Below are 18,577 nucleotides of genomic sequence, written 5' to 3' on the forward strand. Positions count from 1 at the left end.
GTTTTCTCATGGTTGGTATAGCAATCTCATGTTCACATTGAGAATTACATAAAATATATGAGAAGTGGTTTCTAGGTGGTTGTTGGAATGGCCCTGATGATTGCATTAAAATGTAACAGTTCCTCTGTTACAGATACCACAAGGTAATTTGTTGTATGAATATTTACTGTAACATTAAATCTATGCATACTATTTGGAGATATCACTTGCTGAATTGCCTTGATCTGACTTTATTTCAGGTGACCCCTTTGATCAACCACCATGTCGTGGATGTTCCTCTTATCTAATGGAACCCTACATAAAGTGTGCAGACTGTGGACCTCCTCCACTACTTATATGTTTACAGGTACACTACCATTATTTGAGCTTATAAGAGATTGAAGTTAATACATTTGTCTTCCATTCTTACATTTCATACCCCACAATTGCTGGGTTTGATTGCAGGTTCAGCAATAATCCTATGTGCAGACTTTAAAATTGAAACTAATACAAGTAGTTAAGATTTTGAGAAAGGTGATGTTTCATCAACTTACATCAGGAAAATCAGTCCCACAATATGAAAAGAAACTTGGCTATGTGATCATGTGATTTATTCTTTTTCTTATTCCCTGCTGCTCCCAGTCAGCAATTATGCTTTTTTAAGCATTTGGGGGTGTCCTCGCTGCTATTTGAAGTCATACTTAACACAAGGAAAGATAGTTGTGGATGTTGGAAGTCAATAATCCCTGTTCTGAGATATCACTGCAAGAGTTCCTCGTGATAGTATCACGAACCTTCTCACCTTCAGCTACTTCATCAATTACCTTCCTTCCATCATAGGGTTAGAACTGGGGAAGTTTCCAGGATGTTCAGCATCATTTGTGACAACTCATATTGAAGCAACGCATATTCTTATGGAACAAGAACCGGACAATATTCAAGCTTACAGTAACAAGTAATGTTTGCACCAGATGATGACCATAATGCTTTGAGAGAATCTAGCCATCTTCCCTTGACAGTCATTGGCAGTGCTTTCACAAAATACCCTACTATTAACATCCTGATGTTACCATTGACCAGAAACAGAACTGAACCAGCCATGTAAATATTGTGCCCTCAAAACGAGGTCAGAGGCTTGGGAATTCTGCAATGATAACTTGCTTCCTGATTCTGCTAGGCTTGTCCTGCACTCACAGTGCACAAGTCAAGAATGTTATGGAGCTCTCCACACTTGCCTGGATAAGTGCAACTCCAGCAACTCTCAAGAAGCTTGAACATTATTCAGACAAAGCACTCTGATTGGTATTTTGTTCACCATCTTAATCAATTAATGCCGAATACCACCAGTGCACAGTGGCATCACCTTATGCCATCCATGAGACAACTTGCAGCAATTCACCACAGCTCCTTTGACAATGAGCTCTACCATCTTCGAGGATAAGGGCAACAGATGCAGGGAGACTCTATCACGTGCAAGTTTCCGTCCAAACCATATCTCATTCTAACTTGGGATTATATTGCTGTTCTTCACTGGGTCAAAGTCAGAAACTCCCTTCCTAAAAGCACTGTGACTGTATCTACCCACCGTGGACTGTGGTGATTCAAGAAGGCTGATTATTACCACTTTTTCAAGGCAATTAGGTGTGGACTGTAAATCCAAGCCCAGCCATTGATGCCTATGCCCAGTGAATAATATTTTTAAAGAAAAACACGTGGTATGCAAATTTTAATAACTACAAGCTTCAGTTTCTGATTTTACAAGCCCAGTCACTAATTCAGTCAACTTACTGCCAAGTTGACTAAATCTGAAGTTTGGCTTTCCGACCCCGCTTCACTAACCCTCTAGATCCATCATTGAGGAAAAGTAGTAATTTAGCTGTAATAAATGTTGGCAGACTAAAGCTAATTCAAACATAATCAAGTCATTTATGGAGATAGTAGGAACTGCCGATGCTGGAGAATCTGAGGTAACACAGTATAAAGCTGGATGCATACAGCAAGTCAAGCACCATCAGAGGAGCAGGAAAGTTGATGTTTTGGGTCAAGACCCTTCTTCAGAAAAGAAAGGTCTCGACCTGAAACACCAACTTTCCTGCTCCTCTGATGCTGCTTGGCCTGCTGTGTTCATCCAGCTTCACACCGTGTTATCTCAAGTCATTTATAATTTGTTTTACTGACAAAATAAAATTGTTGTAAACCACTAATCATTTTAAACTTGTTCAGTTCTTTGATTCTGCTGCAGTTTCGTGTCTGAACTTAAGTCATTTTTGTCCTCTTTTGATGTCAAATTTTGTGCTTGAATTTTTCTGAAATACTAGCTAACGATCTCAAGATTGAGTGTTTTTTAATTTCTTTGATGGGATGAGTGCTTTGCTAGCAAGAACAGTAATTGCCCATTCCTGAGTTCTGTCTTTGAGAGAGAGCAGTGGTAAGCGATAGGGTTAGGTGTGTAGGTGTGCCCATCATGTTGTCAGGGAGGGATTTGCAGGATTTTGAACCAGTAACAGGAAAAGATAATCAGGATATCTTTAAGGGGAACCTGCTGGTGGGATTGACTGGTGCAGCTGATACTTTTGTTTTTCTAAGTAGTTGAGGTTGTAGGTTTAGAAAGTGCCAACAAAGGGGCTTTGGAGAATTGCTGCAGTACAGATTGTTATGTTGTACACACTGCTGCCACTGGCGACAAAGAGTGAATACATTGGGTGCTGAATGGTTTGCCAATCAAGCAGGCTTTGAGCTAAATAATGTATAGTTCGTGATAGTTCTTGATTGTTCTTGGAAATGCAATAACCCAGGAAGGGGAGAGATTTTCTTTGCACTTCTGACCTGTGTCTTGAGTTGGTGGACAAGTTCTGGGGAAGTTAATTGTTCACCACAGAATTCATAGCCTCTAATCTGTTCTAGCATCCAGTGTTTATCTAGCTGATCCCATCAAATGACATAGTGGTAGTATTAAGCCATAATATGCATAATAATAAAATGTGAGGCTGGATGAACACAGCAGGCGAAGCAGCATCTCAGGAGCACAAAAGCTGACGTTTCGGGCCTAGACCCTTCATCAGAGAGAGCCTCTCTCTGATGAAGGGTCTAGGCCCGAAACGTCAGCTTTTGTGCTCCTGAGATGCTGCTTGGCCTGCTGTGTTCATCCAGCCTCACATTTTATTATCTTGGAATCTCCAGCATCTGCAGTTCCCATTATCTCTCATAATATGCATAACTGGTTCGTATTGGAAAGCATTGTAAAAATTGTGGATTATGCATCACTTTGGAAGGTTTGGTTACAATTGGTACTATTGGAGATCAAAAAAAGTAGATTCTGAAGAAATATTCAAGTTATTTTAACCAAATAAATTTTGGTCTTATTGCTTGATAAGATCATTGTACTGAAGGCTACTTTGGAATATTTAAGGGGAAGAATAGTATTTTAAGATATTTTTGTCCTTTTCATTTTGTAGTGCTTTACTAGAGGGTTTGAATACAAGAAGCATGAAAGTGACCACAGTTATGAAATAATGGTGAGTACAGAGATTTTTAAAGGTCTTTTCTAAACAGGTAGCCAAGTAAAAGATTTATTTTGTAGGTAAGAAAGTTCTGATCACTCATTATTGTTAGTTATAATTTGTTTATCCAGTTCTGCGTGTGGTGTGCATGTATTTAAATAATTTCAGTTATAGCTTGTAGTTCAATGTATCTGACATTGAAGGTAAACATATTATTTTCAGCTTCAGTTGCCTATGGACATCAACTTCCACCAATTCCACCCTGTATTAAGGCAGCATGCAATCAAGAAGGAACAGCAGAAAACCCATGCCAGTTCAAACTTAGTCATTGAAATTTTACAGCAGACATATGAAAGCTGGAGAACTCATGGTATTGGAAAAGAATGTTGACATTCTTGTTATGATGCATAACAATATTACATAAGGATATTTAGAGTGTTGGGGAGCTCTCAGTCAGCTGTCATCAATAGTTGGCAAGCCAACATCCTTCACGCAGGTTGAGCGTTGAGTATAAAAAGAAATAATGCCAAGAAGAGAAGACCAAGTAATCTCTTTCTTTCAGAATGTTTTTATATATTTATCAAAATAAGTTATACCAAAATTATTGAGCAAATAGATTGAATGAATGTATTTATTTCAAGGTGAGTTTCTGAGACTAAATTTTTAGCCAACCCTGGGGTGAGGAAGGTGAGGTGGTTGACTTTTATGTGAGTAATCATTTTAGAAGTCTGAACCTCTCGCATCATCTTGCTATTGTGGAGCTGTTAAGTCAGAAGTTGTTCTCAATAACTCCACCCTCAGAGTAAGCAAAAAGGCCCAAAATGTTCTTTTACTGAATCTTAATTATAAATAATATCCTGCATAGATGTTCAATGTGTACTCTAAATTAATGGAATTTATCAAAAACAAAAGCCATGAAGAATAAGTCGCACTGTTCTGCAAATCTGCTTATCTGCACACTATCACTGTGCATCTGTTTGCTTATTGTGAATCTAATCTTTGCTTCTTAGGAGTTCTAAGGAGAAAAAATGAGGAAAAGCTTTCTTCCTGGAGTAAAATTGCACACCGCGTGTGTAATGTATTATGCATGCAATTTGTGCTGTTTACAAAACACGACAGTTGCAACCTTCCCTAGGAACACATCATTGGTGAACTGCTCGGAATTGCTATTCAAATTTATGCATTTTAGCTCAATTTCTTTTTTTTTAAAAGTACCACTCAGTAGCAGTATATGCACTAAGAATGTGGATATCCATAAAATTCGGCCTGCTCCTCATTTTCAGAACCAAGTAATATGTCCAAGCCTGCTTTGTGCATGGCTTCATTGTAAGGATCATCTTCAGCAGTTGTCATATTCACCAACATCATTCCATAAGTGATCATCCGTGCTATCAGATATATTGGATATTTCACACTTGTTGAATTATTTTGTGACTCTACATTTTAATTTCATCTCTGGCCTTTTTATGCCATTCACATAGGATTAGTAATATTTCCATATGCTGCCTTCATTGATGGAAGTCTTCTCCTGTTGTCCAGTTATTCTGTTTTTTTTTCTCGTGCTGTCCTTAATGGCTTAATAGGCGAGATTGGACAAAATCAATTAGAGCACCAGGAATCGCTGCAATATCACTTTGCCCTGTCTAAGTTCAGGAACAACAGTGTGTGATTGAAAATGTGCCAAATGAGAAGGCTTTATTCCTTTACTTTTTCCTCCTTGGAAACTTGGACTTCTTTCAACTGTGTTTTCAAATCACTTTCATCTATCAATTCTTTATTTTGGTTGTGAATGATTACTCCTTTTGGAAATTGTTGTTTTGGGAAGCTTTTTTTCCCTTGGATATAACCACTGTCTTTAAACTTTGTCCCATCAGACATTGAAATTGATATACTCTTTTCCTGGCCAGTTTTCTCTCTTGCTTTGCTCACCATCTGATGGAGTGGCTTGTCAAAATTCATGGGAACCTAATCCGTGTACCCAATGCAGATCATTCTGTATCCATTGCATTGTCAGCATTTGATTATAGACTATCATTAAATGTAACACTGTCATCAAGTTCTGTTGGGAGACAGTATGTAATTTTTGTCTTCTGCCACAGTACAAAATTGATTTACCACCCAGGGCTGGTTTTGAAATCACCAGAGCTTAATTTTGTTCTTTGTTTCAGGGCAAGAATTGGATGGATCCTTAAGAAACAGATTCATTCTTGTAATTGTCATTGATAATGTTTGCAACTTCAATTTCCAGCTGCTAGGCCTTCCTCTCTTTGTTTATTCTTGGGCATGTTTGAATCGGACTGTGCATCTGCAATTCCCTCTGCAGTGAAGGCAAATTGGCAGAACACAGCATGCACAACGAGGTGTTCTTTGACTTTACATGTTGATATTCACAAGCAGCAAAAGCTGAAAATCTGCCACTGTTGGTGTCCCTACTTCTGAGCCAGTGGGCCCAGATTCAAGTCCTGCCTGTTTTAGAGGTGTGTAATAATATCTCCGAGCAGGTTGATTAAAAATAGCTGATTCTCTTAATGAACAGGTTTACGCTAGGGTACATTTGACCAAAGCAGTGAGTGAGTGACAAGTATGAAGAATTTGGATTTTTTTGTCCAGGAGTTGATTTATACACATGATACATGAAAAGTAAGTGTGATTTTGAACAAAAATTGTTTTTTTGTTTGTATGTAAGATTAACATATACCGGAGAATGTGCAGCACCTGTCCCCTCATTTCCAGGCAGGTGTGGATCAATTGTGATGTGCAAAGGCTTCCCCAGTTTAAAATAGAAATTCTATTCTTCTACTTAAAAGTTTGGAATTCATTAAATATAGTGATGGCAATAAATTGTATTTTCTTTTTCTTTCCATGACTTATATGCAGACATCTGATTTCCCCATTTTGGATCCAAACTGGACTGCTCAGGAAGAAATGGCATTACTTGAGGCAGTGATGGACTGTGGTTTTGGAAACTGGTAATACAAGTTATTTTTTGTTTGCTCTCTCATTCCAGCAATCTTTTACAAAAATGTGTTATGTGCTAAAATTTCCCCTCCTCTTACAGTCATGCTTAATGATTTTTTGTTGCTCTCTGTTATTAAGCTAAAGGCATTCAGCTGCAGTTCCTGTTCTCTCTCATCACATCCTTGCCCAAAATTCTGCTCACATCATGGAACTGGTTGCTGTTTCAGTTTTATTCTTCTTTCATCCCACCGCCAATCCATCCACATTACCTCCTCCCAAGTTCAGTCCATAACCTTGGGGGTTTCCAACTGTTCCAGTATCAAGGCACACCAGCTGCATAACCAAATGGATTTTCCTACTGCATATACAGAGTATCAAATGGCAGCAGATACTCTCTTCGATAATAGACGCTTAGGCTCCAGAGCAGATTTAGAGTAGGATCAAAAAAAACTTCAGGGCACATCTCTTACCTTGTCATGACACACTGGTTGAAAACCACTGCATAAGATCCAGCTCTTGCACTTTTAAATGTCTGGTACTAGGCCAGATTCTTACAGTTACCCATCCTTGCAATTTATGAGCTCTTCTCTGCTCTTCCTGTCCAAAGACCCTGTTGTTACCCTCTAGGCGCACACTGATGCCTCCCAGATCCTAACTGAACCTTTACATTAGGATTCTGATTCTCCCGTAATAATTAAATGGATCAAGCCACAGGCTAAGTCTTTGCAGTGAGTACTGTGATGCAATATCCAATCTCAATCACTGACATTATCAATCACACTGTCTCTATTGCCCGTTGATGTTCTGGATTAGTGAACGACCAACTTAAGTCATAGTCCTGCCAATCTTTGCATAATGAATCTTCAAGAAAGTGGGCTTCTGATTTCTGCGCCAAGATATTTTGAGATACTTAAAGGTAAATTTGCCATTGGACTGCACTCTCGGAGGAAACGACTGGTGATGGCTTAACCCGAGGATCACCATGTCTCAGGTTTGTGGAGAGGTTGAGAAGGAGAGTCCTTCATGGTAATCTCAGCTGGTGCAGGAATTGAACCCATGCTGTTGGCTTCACTCTGCATCACAGACCAGCCACCCAACCAACTGAGCTAACCCACCCCTGTGAGATGTTTACTGGTAAATTGTTAAACAGGAACTCCTATAGCACCAAAATATTGATTTTAGCAGGCCATCAAGCACTTAAGCTTCTGATGTTTAAAGTTAAAAATTGCAATGAACTATAATAAGAAAGTTGAACCTTTATTCTCATTGTGATATTTATTTTGGCCTTTAAGAATGCATGTGATGTATGTAAACAAGACTGTTTGGTATTTTAGTGAAGAATTTACAAATATTAAGATGTGGCATACCATCTTGCACAGAACATACAACACAGCAACATTCGGTGCAGCGTGTCCATGCCCAGCTAAGTGTATTGCTACTTGCTTTCATCTCATCCTATAAACATTTTTCTCAGTTCTAAAGGGTTGTCCCTTCACTCTGAGATGTGCCTGCTGGTTCTAGTCTCTCAGACTAATTGAAATATCTTCTCCACATCCACTGTATCTAGGAGTCTCTGTATTCTATAAGTTTGAGGTTGTAGACATGCTCGCCGAGCCAGTGGCTTTGGTTGCAAATGTTTCATCACCCTGCTACATAACATAGACAGTGCACTTTCAGTGACGTGAAACGTCAGTGTTCTGTCCCACCTGTTATTTATATGCCTCAATTTTCTAACCAGAACTCCATCGACAAACACATTGAATTAGATCCTGTGTACAAACCAGTGAGAAACAGAACTGAAAATGGTACCAAGCACCCCAACAAACTGAGGCATATAAATAGGACAGAACACCAACTTCTTACCGGAGTCACCCTGTCAGTGTTACCAGCAGGGTGACAAAACGTTTACAACCAAACCCGCTGACTTGGCAAGCATGACGACAACCTCATCCATAACCCAAACTACAATCTTGTCAAAAACTTTAAATTCTGTAAGTTTCAACGAGAATCCCCCTCCCATTCCTTCTGAATTCTGTTGAGTACAGACTCAAAGTCCTCAACCGCTCCTTCATCCCCTGAATCATTCTTGTACCCTCCCCCTCTGGAGGCTTGCAAATCCTTCCTTTGATACAGAGCCCAAAATTGCTCTCAATATTCTAGATGCAAGTCTGACAAGAGCCGAATACAGCCTCAGTAGTACATCCCTGCTCTTGTATTCTAGCCCTCTTGAAATGATCGCCAACATTTAATTTGCCTTCCTTACTGTCAACAGAACCTGGATGTTAACCATAAGAGAATGCTAAACTAGGACTCCCATGCCCCTTTCTGCTTCAGATTTTCACAGCCTTTCCCCAGTTAGAAAATAGTCTGCAGTTCTATACTTCCTACCAATGTAAATAACCTCACACTTTCTCACATTATTTTCCATTTGCCACTTACTTGACCACTGTTTTAGCGTATCCAGTCCTTCCATAGTCTCTCCACCTCCTCAGCACTCCTGGCCCTAAACATATCCTTGTGTCATCTCCAAACTTAGCAATAATGCCCTCTTCTTTTGTCCAGATCGTTGATATTAATGTGAATAGTTTTGGTTTCAATATGGACCCTGGGGGAACTCCACTAGTCTCTGGGTGCCATCCTGGGAAAAAAAACCCTTTTTCCCCAATCTCTGCCTTCTGCCTGTCAACTAGTCCTCTGTCCATGCCAGTATCTTGCCCCAACATCATGAACTCTTATTTTGCACCCTCCTGTGCAGCACCTTATCAGAGGCTTTCTGGAAATCTCAATACATCATGTCTGCTTGTTCTCCTTTGTCTAACATGTTTGTTATCCCCACTTCGAAGTACTCTGCAATCTCATCCTTAATAATACCAACAACTGAGGTCAGGCTAACTAGCCTATAATTTTCCGTCTTCTGCCTCTCTCATTATACTGTTTTCCAATCCTCGGACTCTCACTGACTCGGATTCCTGAAAGATCACCACCATAGCCTGTACATCCTCCTTCAGGACTGTGGTATGCAGTCCATCAGTCCAGATGATTTATCCCCCTTCAGACCTTTCTGTTTTCCCAGCATGTTTTCCTCACCTCTGACCCCTGACGTTCTCAAAGTTCTCATATGCTACTGTTGTCATCTACATTGAAGGCTGATGAAGAGTACTTAGTCACTTCCTCCACCATATCTTTGTTCCCCATTACTACTTTTCTAGCCTCATTTTCCAGAAACTCAGTGTCCAGTCTTGCTTACCTCTTAATTATCTTAAAAACTCTTGCAGTCTTCTTTTATATTGCCAGCTGACTCAACCTCATATTTATTCTTCTCCCATTTATTGCTTTTTTAGTTATTCTGTGCTGATTTTTAAAGGCTTCCCCCTGATTTTCACCACATTGTACGTTTTGTCAATTGCTTTTATACTGTCACTGACTTCCCTTGTCAGCCATGGTCGCTTCATCTTCCCATTAGTATGAGTTTATTCTGTGCCTCTCAAATTATCCCTAGTAACTCCACCCGTTGCTTTTACACCATCATCCCTCTGAGGTTTCCCTTCAGATTAACTCTGACTAGCTGCTCCCTCATGTCTTTGTAGTTACCTTTACTCAATTGTAATCCAGTTACATCTGATTCAAGCTTCTCCCTCTGAAACTGCAGGGTGAATTCCATCATATTATGATCACTACGACCGAGGGGGTTCCTTTATCTTGAGTTCTCTAATCAAGCCTGCTTTATTACACATTACCAAACCCAGAATTGCCTGTTCCCCTGTGGGCTGTACAACAAACTGCTCCAGAAATACCACCTCCTAGACCTTCCACAAACTTCTTTTCTTGAGATCCACAGCAATTTGATTTTCCCAGTCCATCTGCAATATTGAAGTCCCCCAGATTGTAGGTGATTCATCATATGCTAGCTCTAGTAGTAACTTTAGATCAAAATGGGTCAGGACTTCTGTGTTTAATAAAGCCATTTTGTGTGTTTGAAGGTTCTTTCACATTGACCTTCCTATTTCCAGTTTTTCTTTTGGCATAATAAATAGTGTAATAGTTTGAGAATGGTTGCAGGATTTGAGGCAAACCTGCTACAGTAATTTAGCAAGCACAGAAACAATCATAGTTGGTTTACATTTTTAGGTGCTGGTGCCTCAGTTATGGTTTTTGAAGGTGACTTGTGTAGTTCCTTAACATCAATGACTTAGCCTAAGTATTTAATACAATATTTTAAAAATTCACATTTGCATTTCCTTATTCTTAGGCCATAATCTTCAAGTCTCCTCAAAGTAACATCTGAATTGTGGAGATAGAACATAGAACAGTACAGCACAGAACAGGCCCTTCAGCCCACAATGTTGTGCCGACCATTGATCCTCATGTATGCACCCTCAAATTTCTTTGACCGTATACATGTCCAGCAGTCTCTTAAATGACCCCAATTACCTTGCTTCCACAACTGCTGCTGGCAACGCATTCCATGCTCTCACAACTCTCTGCGTAAAGAACCTGCCTCTGACATCCCCTCTATACTTTCCATCAACCAGCTTAAAACTATGACCCCTCATGCTAGCCATTTCCGCCCTGGGAAATAGTCTCTGGCTATCAACTCTATCTATGCCTCTCATTATCTTGTATACCTCAATTAGGTCCCCTCTCCTCCTCCTTTTCTCCAATGAAAAGAGACCGAGCTCAGTCAACCTCTCTTCATAAGATAAGCCCTCCAGTCCAGGCAGCATCCTGGTAAACCTCCTCTGAACCCTCTCCAAAGCATCCACATCTTTCCTATAATAGGGCGCCCAGAACTGGACACAGTATTCCAAGTGCGGTCTAACCAAAGTTTTATAGAGCTGAAACAAGATCTCACGACTCTTAAACTCAATCCCCCTGTTAATGAAAGCCAAAACACCATATGCTTTCTTAACAACCCTGTCCACTTGGGTGGCCATTTTAAGGGATCTATGTATCTGCACACCAAGATCCCTCTGTTCCTCCACGCTGCCAAGAATCCTATCCTTAATCCTGTACTCAGCTTTCAAATTCGACCTTCCAAAATGCATCACCTCGCATTTATCCAGGTTGAACTCCATCTGCCACCTCTCAGCCCATCTCTGCATCCTGTCAATGTCCCGCTGCAGCCTACAACAGCCCTCTACACTGTCAACGACACCTCCGACCTTTGTGTCGTCTGCAAACTTGCTGACCCATCCTTCAATTCCCTCGTCCAAGTCGTTAATAAAAATTACAAACAGTAGAGGCCCAAGGACAGAGCCCTGTGGAACCCCACTCACCACTGACTTCCAGGCAGAATATTTTCCTTCTACTACCACTCGCTGTCTTCTGTTGGCCAGCCAATTCTGTATCCAAGCAGCTAAGTTCCCCTGTATCCCATTCCTCCTGACCTTCTGAATGAGCCTACCATGGGGAACCTTATCAAATGCCTTACTGAAGTCCATATACACCACATCCACAGCTCGACCCTCATCAACCTTTCTAGTCACATCCTCAAAAAACTCGATAAAGTTTGTAAGGCATGACCTACCCCTCACAAAGCCGTGTTGACTGTATTTGATCAAGCCATGCTCTTCCAGATGGTCATAAATCTTATCCCTCAGAATCCTTTCTAACACCTTGCAGACGACAGACGTGAGACTTACCGTTCTATAATCGCCGGGGATTTCCCTATTTCCTTTCTTGAAGAGAGGAATTACATTTGCCTCTCTCCAGTCCTCAGGTACGACTCTAGTGGAGAGCGAGGATGCAAAGATCTTCGCAAGTGGCGAAGCAATTTCATTTCTCGCTTCCCAAAGCAGCCGAGGACAAATCTGATCCGGGCCTGGCGACTTGTCAATCTTACTGTTTGACAAAATTTTCAGCATATCAGCTTCGTCTATCTCTATCCATTCCAGCATGCACACCTGCTCTTCAAAGGTTTCATTCACTACAAAGTTCGTTTCTTTCGTAAAGACAGAAGCAAAAAACTCATTTAGGGCTTCCCCTACCTCCTCAGGCTCCACACACAAGTTCCCTATGCTATCCCTGATCGGCCCTACTCTTTCTTTGACCATTCTTATTCCTCACGTAAGTGTAAAATGCCTTTGTGTTTTCCCGGATTCCTTCTGCCAAGCCTTTCTCGTGCCCCCTCCTGGCTGTCCTCAGACCACTTTTGAGCTCCTTCCTTGCCTGCATGTAATCCTCTCTAGCTGAACTTGACCCTAGCTTCCTCCACCTTATGTAAGCTACCTTCTTCCTTTTCACAAGAAGCTCCACCGCTCTCGTCATCCAAGGTTCCTTAATCTTACCCCTTCTTGCCTGTCTCAGAGGGACATATTTACTCATCACTCCCAACAACTGTTCCTTAAACCGTCTCCACATGTCTATAGTTCCCTTACCATGGAACAACTGCTCCCAGTCCATGCTTCCTAACTCATGTCTAATCGCATCATAGTTTCCTCTTCCCCAATTAAATATCCTCCCATTCTGCCTAATCCTCTCCTTCTCCATAGCTATGTAGAATGTGAGGCAGTTATGGTCACTATCACCAAAATGCTCTCCCACCACAAGATCTGATACCTGCCCTGGCTCGTTTCCGAGCACCAAGTCTAGAATGGCCTCTCCCCTCGTCGGCCTGTCAACGTACTGCGTTAGGAAACCCTCCTGAACACACCTTACAAAAACAGCTCCATTCAAATCTTCTGCTCGAAGGATGTTCCAATCAATATTAGGAAAGTTAAAGTCACCCATTACAACAACCCTACTGCGTGCACACTTTTCCAAAATCTGTCGACCTATGCTTTCTTCAATCTCCCTGCTGCTATTGGGGGGCCTGTCGTAAACCCCTAACGAGTTGACTACTCCCTTGCTGTTCCTAATTTCCACCCATACTGACTCAGTCGGCAGATCTTCCTCGACAAAGGAAGCTTCTGTAGCTGTGATACCCTCTCTGATTAGTAGTGCTACACCCCCTCCTCTTTTTCCCCCCTCCCTATTCTTTTTAAATGTTCTAAACCCTGGAACATCCAGCAACCATTCCTGCCCATGAGAAACCCATGTCTCTGTTATGGCCACAACATCATAGCACCAGGTACTGATCCATGCTCTAAGTTCATCACTTTTATTCCTGATACTCCTTGCATTAAAGCAAACACACTTTAACCGATCCCTTGGTTCCTTCCCAGGAAAATCCTTCCCACTAGCTGGTCTACCTCTTGCTACTGCCTCACCTGCATCAACGCTCACCTCTGGTATACAGCTCAGGTTCCCACCCCCCTGCCATACTAGTTTAAACCCTCTCGAACTACTCGAGCAAACCTTCCACCCAGGACATTGGTCCCCTTCCAGTTCAGATGCAACCCGTCCTTCTTGTACAGGTCCCACCTTCCCCAGAAGGCATCCCAATTATCAACATATCTGAAGCCCTCCCTCCTACACCAGCTGCGTAGCCACGTGTTCAGCTGCGCCCGCTCCCTGTTCCTCACCTCACTATCTCGTGGCACCGGTAGTAAACCAGAGAACACTACTCTGTTCGTCCTGCTCTGCAGCTTCCATCCTAACTCCCTGAAATCACTTTTTATATCCTCAAACCTATTTCTGGCTATATCATTTGTGCCAATATGTAACACGATTTCTGGCTGTTCGCCCTCCCCTTTTAGAACTTTATACACCCGATCGGAGACGTCCCGGACCCTGGCACCAGGGAGGCAACATACCTTCCGGGAATCCCGATCTTGCCCACAAAATCTCCTGTCGATTCCCCTAACTATCGAGTCCCCTACCACGAGTACTTTTCTATTCTGCCCCCTTCCCTTCTTTGCCACAGCCGCCTTGCTGATATATATGGTCACTGCTTTCCTTCCCGGCTGCCCCTCTGGTCCTCGTCTCTCTTTCATTTCTCTCTCTGACTAAAATACAATCTAGGTAATATTAGACTCATCCCAATCCACTTAAAACCTGATCCATGGCTTATTGAAATAATGCAGGGGCAAGAATGATTCCAAATGGAGGTCTCTTATATTTCAGTAGACCTTTATATGTATAATTATCAAGTATTTACATGACTGAGGACCTACATTTATTTGAAGATAGGTTTGACTAAGGTCAATTTTAGTGAAATGTTGACCTCCAGCTAGTATCCCAACAATTAAGGAGAGTCAGGGGGCAGAGTTGGGTATGGTAAGCATTACAAAAGAAAAAGTGCTAGAAAAGCTAAAAGGTCTAAAAATTTATAAATCTCCTGGTCCCGATGGGCTACAACCTAGAGTTCTGAGGGAGGTGGCTGAGGAAATAGCGGAGGCTTTGGTTGTGATCTTTCAAAAGTCACTGGAGTCTGGGAAAGTCTCAGATGATTGAAAAATTGCTGTTGTAACCCCCTTGTTTAAGAAAGGATCAAGACAAAAGATGGAAAATTATAGGCCGATTAGCCTAAGCTCGGTTGTTGGTAAAATTCTAGAATCCATTGTTAAGGATGAGATTTCTAAATTCTTGGAAGTGCAGGGTTGCGTTAGAACAAGTTTGCATGGATTTAGTAAGGGGAGGTTGTGCCTGACAAACCTGTTAGAATTCTTTGAAGAGGTAACAAGTATGTTAGACCAGGGAAACAAAGTGGATGTTATCTATCTAGACTTGCAAAAGGCCTTTGATAAGGTGCCTCACGGGAGTCTGCTGAGTAAGGTGAGAGTCCATGGTGTTCGAGGTGAGCTACTGGCTTGGATTGAGGATTGGCTGTCTGACAGAAGGCAGAGAGTTGGGATAAAAGGCTGTTTTTCAGAATGGCAACCAGTGACAAGTGGTGTCCTGCAGGGTTCAGTGTTGGGACCGCAGCTGTTGACTTTATATATTAATGATCTGGATGAAGGGACTGGGGGCCTTCTGGCGAAGTTTGCCGGTGATATGAATATAGGTGGACAGGCAGGTAGTACTGACGAGGTGGGGAAGCTGCAGAAAGATTTAGACACTTTAGGAGAGTGGTCCAGGAAATGGCTGATGAAATTCAACGTGAGCAAATGTACGGTTTTGCACTTTGGAAAAAAGAACACAGGCATGGACTATTTTCTAAATGGTGAGAAATTCATAAAGCAGAAGTACAAAGGGATCTGGGAGTGTTGGTGCAGGATTCTCTAAAGGTTAACTTTCAGGTAGAGTCTGTGATTAAGAAAGCGAATGTAATGTTGTCATTTATCTCAAGAGGGTTGGAATATAAAAGCAATGATGTGCTTCTGAAACTTTATAAAGCTCTAGTTAGGCCCCATTTAGAATACTGTGTCCAATTTTGGGCCCCACACCTCAGGAAGGACATACTGGCGCTGGAGATTCACACAGATGATCCCTGGAATGGTAGGTTTAATGTACGATGAATGGCTGAGGATCCTGGGATTGTATTCATTAGAGTTTCGAAGGTTGAGGGAAGATCTAATAGAAACTTAGTAGATAATGTATGGCTTAGAAAGGGTGGACACTGGAAAGTTGTTTCTGTTAGGCAGGGAGACTAGGTCCCGTGGGCACAGCCTTAGAATTAGAGGGAGTAAATTTAAAATGGAACTGAGGAGACATTTCTTCAGCCAGAGAGTGGTGGGCCTGTGGAATTCATTGCCATGGAGCGCAGTGGAGGCCGGGACGTTAAATGTCTTCAAGGCAGAGATCAATAAGTTCTTGATTTCACAAGGAATCAAGGGCTATGGGGAGAGTGCAGGGAAGTAGACTTGAAGTGCCCATCAGCCATGATTAAATGGCGGAGTGGACTCAATTGCCAAACTTCCACTCCTGTGTCTTATGGTCTTGTACCAAGTAGATCATTGATTAAAGGCAAAGGTTTATGCTCCACATACAACACCACATTAACAGTGACTTTAAAATCATCGCAATCCATCTTTGTGCATCACTGGTAGAATATTTTGCCCAGTTACTTAAATGTATGGGTTCAGTGAGTCCTGTCTTGACCAACCTCTGTAATTCTGCCTTGGTCTTTTGTCTCATCTAGCCTCATAACATGTTGCTTGATTCTCATCCTTGATTTTCAATTTAGCAGAGATTTTTTTCCATGCATCACAGATCCCCATTGAAAACATTGATAAATTTCTTTGGAATTTGTAATAGATCAGTTTCAAAAGCAATTTGCTTCAGCCCAGTTGAGTTTATTTTCTTGAACCACATTCTTCCCACAAAAGCTGGAAAATTTCTTTCAGTAATGTGCAAGAACAGATCTTCACATTGACCATATAACTGAATATTCACATTGATATGATCAATTAAAGGCATATTTCTTATGTGTACATTCTTAGTACAGTGTATGAGGGTTGCAGCACATTGTAACTCACTGCTTTTGATACATATTTTCAGGTATCAATGAAACCACCCCCATTCATACCAGTTTGCCATTCAGCAAGGGAACAATTCAATATCTTTCCTAATCAACCTGCACAGGGTTTTTATTACATCCTTCCGGAACAGGTGCAACTCAAACCCAGGCCTCCTATGTGACTCAATATCAGTTGATGTTGCCAGCAATAGCCAATGTGTTTAATAATAGCTGCTCTTTGGACTGCAAATCCGGGCTTTTCTCATGCCCATTTTGTATGTGTAGACATTCTTGCTACTCTTCAGTTTTTGTACGTTTGCTATGTATTGTTCATGTTTCTTCCTTAAACACACTCAATCATTGTGCCCTGTTTTGCCACAGTTTCTGCATACACCTTTTTACCAGCAATTTGCTGCTGCATAAATATTTTCCACAAAGATGGAAGTTTTAACCTTGCATTCGTTGTCGTCTCTAAGCCACGTTTTTGTGAACTCTTACGCCCAAACTTAGCTGTTGAGCTTCCTTGGTTGCTAGTTCCATTGAGGCTGCTTCTTCCAGTGTTTTCTTTATATCATAAATTTCTTTCTTTCAGTAATGTCTCCTGGATTTGTTTAACATGTAAACCACACACCAGTCTAGCTCAGATGACATAATTTAGATTATTTCTAAATTGTGGCATTCTGCTGACAGCTTTAATATTGCTGCAGTCTGGAAAGATAGATTCACGATCATGATGGTTGCTTTTGTGGAATCTGCATCTTTCAGCAGCAATCACCAGTGGTTTTAGTGAAAAATGGCACTGCAGGGTTCTGAACATTTCTTTATAAGTTTTGGAACCTGGCCACTGTATTTTGACGAAATTCCTCAGGAGGCGTAGCAAACCCCCCCCCCCCCCCAAAACCCCCAGTAATACTCAGGAACGCATGGGCCACTGTAACTACTTCAGTTTGAACAAAATAATGGATAACTTCTGTGTCAGAATTTAGCTGTGTGTATTTTCATCATTTAGGAACATAGAAATTAGCAGAGGTGGTAGGCAATTTAGCCCTCCAAGATCACTGCCATTTAATATGGGCATGTCTGATCTTATCCTGGTCTCAATTCCACTTTCTTGCCTGCTTCCCATAGCCTTTTATCCCACTTTTTATCAGATACACGTCTATTTTTTCCTTAAGCCTGTTGATTGATTCTGCCTTCACTGCACTTTGGGGCAGTGAATTGCATGGGTTCATAACTGTTTGAGAAAAGTAGTTCATCTTCATCTCAGTTTTGAACATAACCTCCTCTCACTTTACTTTTATGACCTCTCATTTGAGACCATCTCATAAGGGGGAACATTGCTCAGTGTCCACCCTGATAATCCCTCTTAGCATCTTGTATATCTCAATCAGATCCTCCCCTCATTTTTCTGAAGTCCAGCAAGTACAACCCAAGCTATTCAGCAACACCTTGTACAACATCCTTTCATTCCTGGAATCAACCTCATGAACCTCCTCTGAACTGCCTCCAGTGCATATCTTTGATTTTGATTGCTGTGGAGTTAGTAATCATGTTTTCAACTCTTGAATCGAGCCTCTGAAATCCACACATTGAACTTCTCCCTTCTGCCCCTACTTCTTTAACATGCTCCTTAAATCCTGCCTACTTTGACACAGCTTTTGGTCATCTTTCTGGTATCTCCTCTATGGTGCAATGCCAGCATTGATTGATAACAGAATTAGGAAGCATTTTGGGATATTTTTTATTTTGAAGGCACCATTTAAACGCAAGTTGTTGTCAAACTTGCATATAGGATTGTAGGAAACAAGTTATTTTTTGTTGTAATTTATGCATGTTTAAAATTTTTTGGTCTTTTGTGCTG

At 41.3% G+C, this 18,577-nt stretch overlaps 1 protein-coding gene across 3 annotated transcripts in view; it reads left to right on the forward strand.

The window, feature by feature from the left end:
• Positions 1-18,577, forward strand: part of tada2a (transcriptional adaptor 2A) — a 45,012-nt gene that overhangs the window by 2,600 nt on the left and 23,835 nt on the right. For all 3 annotated transcript variants that reach the window (XM_048557188.1, XM_059655263.1, XM_059655264.1), the window contains exons 2-4: positions 240-346; positions 3,435-3,494; positions 6,357-6,448. In XM_048557188.1, the coding sequence (XP_048413145.1) occupies positions 240-346; positions 3,435-3,494; positions 6,357-6,448 (259 nt within the window). The remainder of the gene's footprint in view (positions 1-239; positions 347-3,434; positions 3,495-6,356; positions 6,449-18,577) is intronic.

The sequence above is a fragment of the Stegostoma tigrinum genome, chromosome 27, assembly GCF_030684315.1.
Source record: "Stegostoma tigrinum isolate sSteTig4 chromosome 27, sSteTig4.hap1, whole genome shotgun sequence".
NCBI lineage: Eukaryota > Metazoa > Chordata > Chondrichthyes > Orectolobiformes > Stegostomatidae > Stegostoma > Stegostoma tigrinum.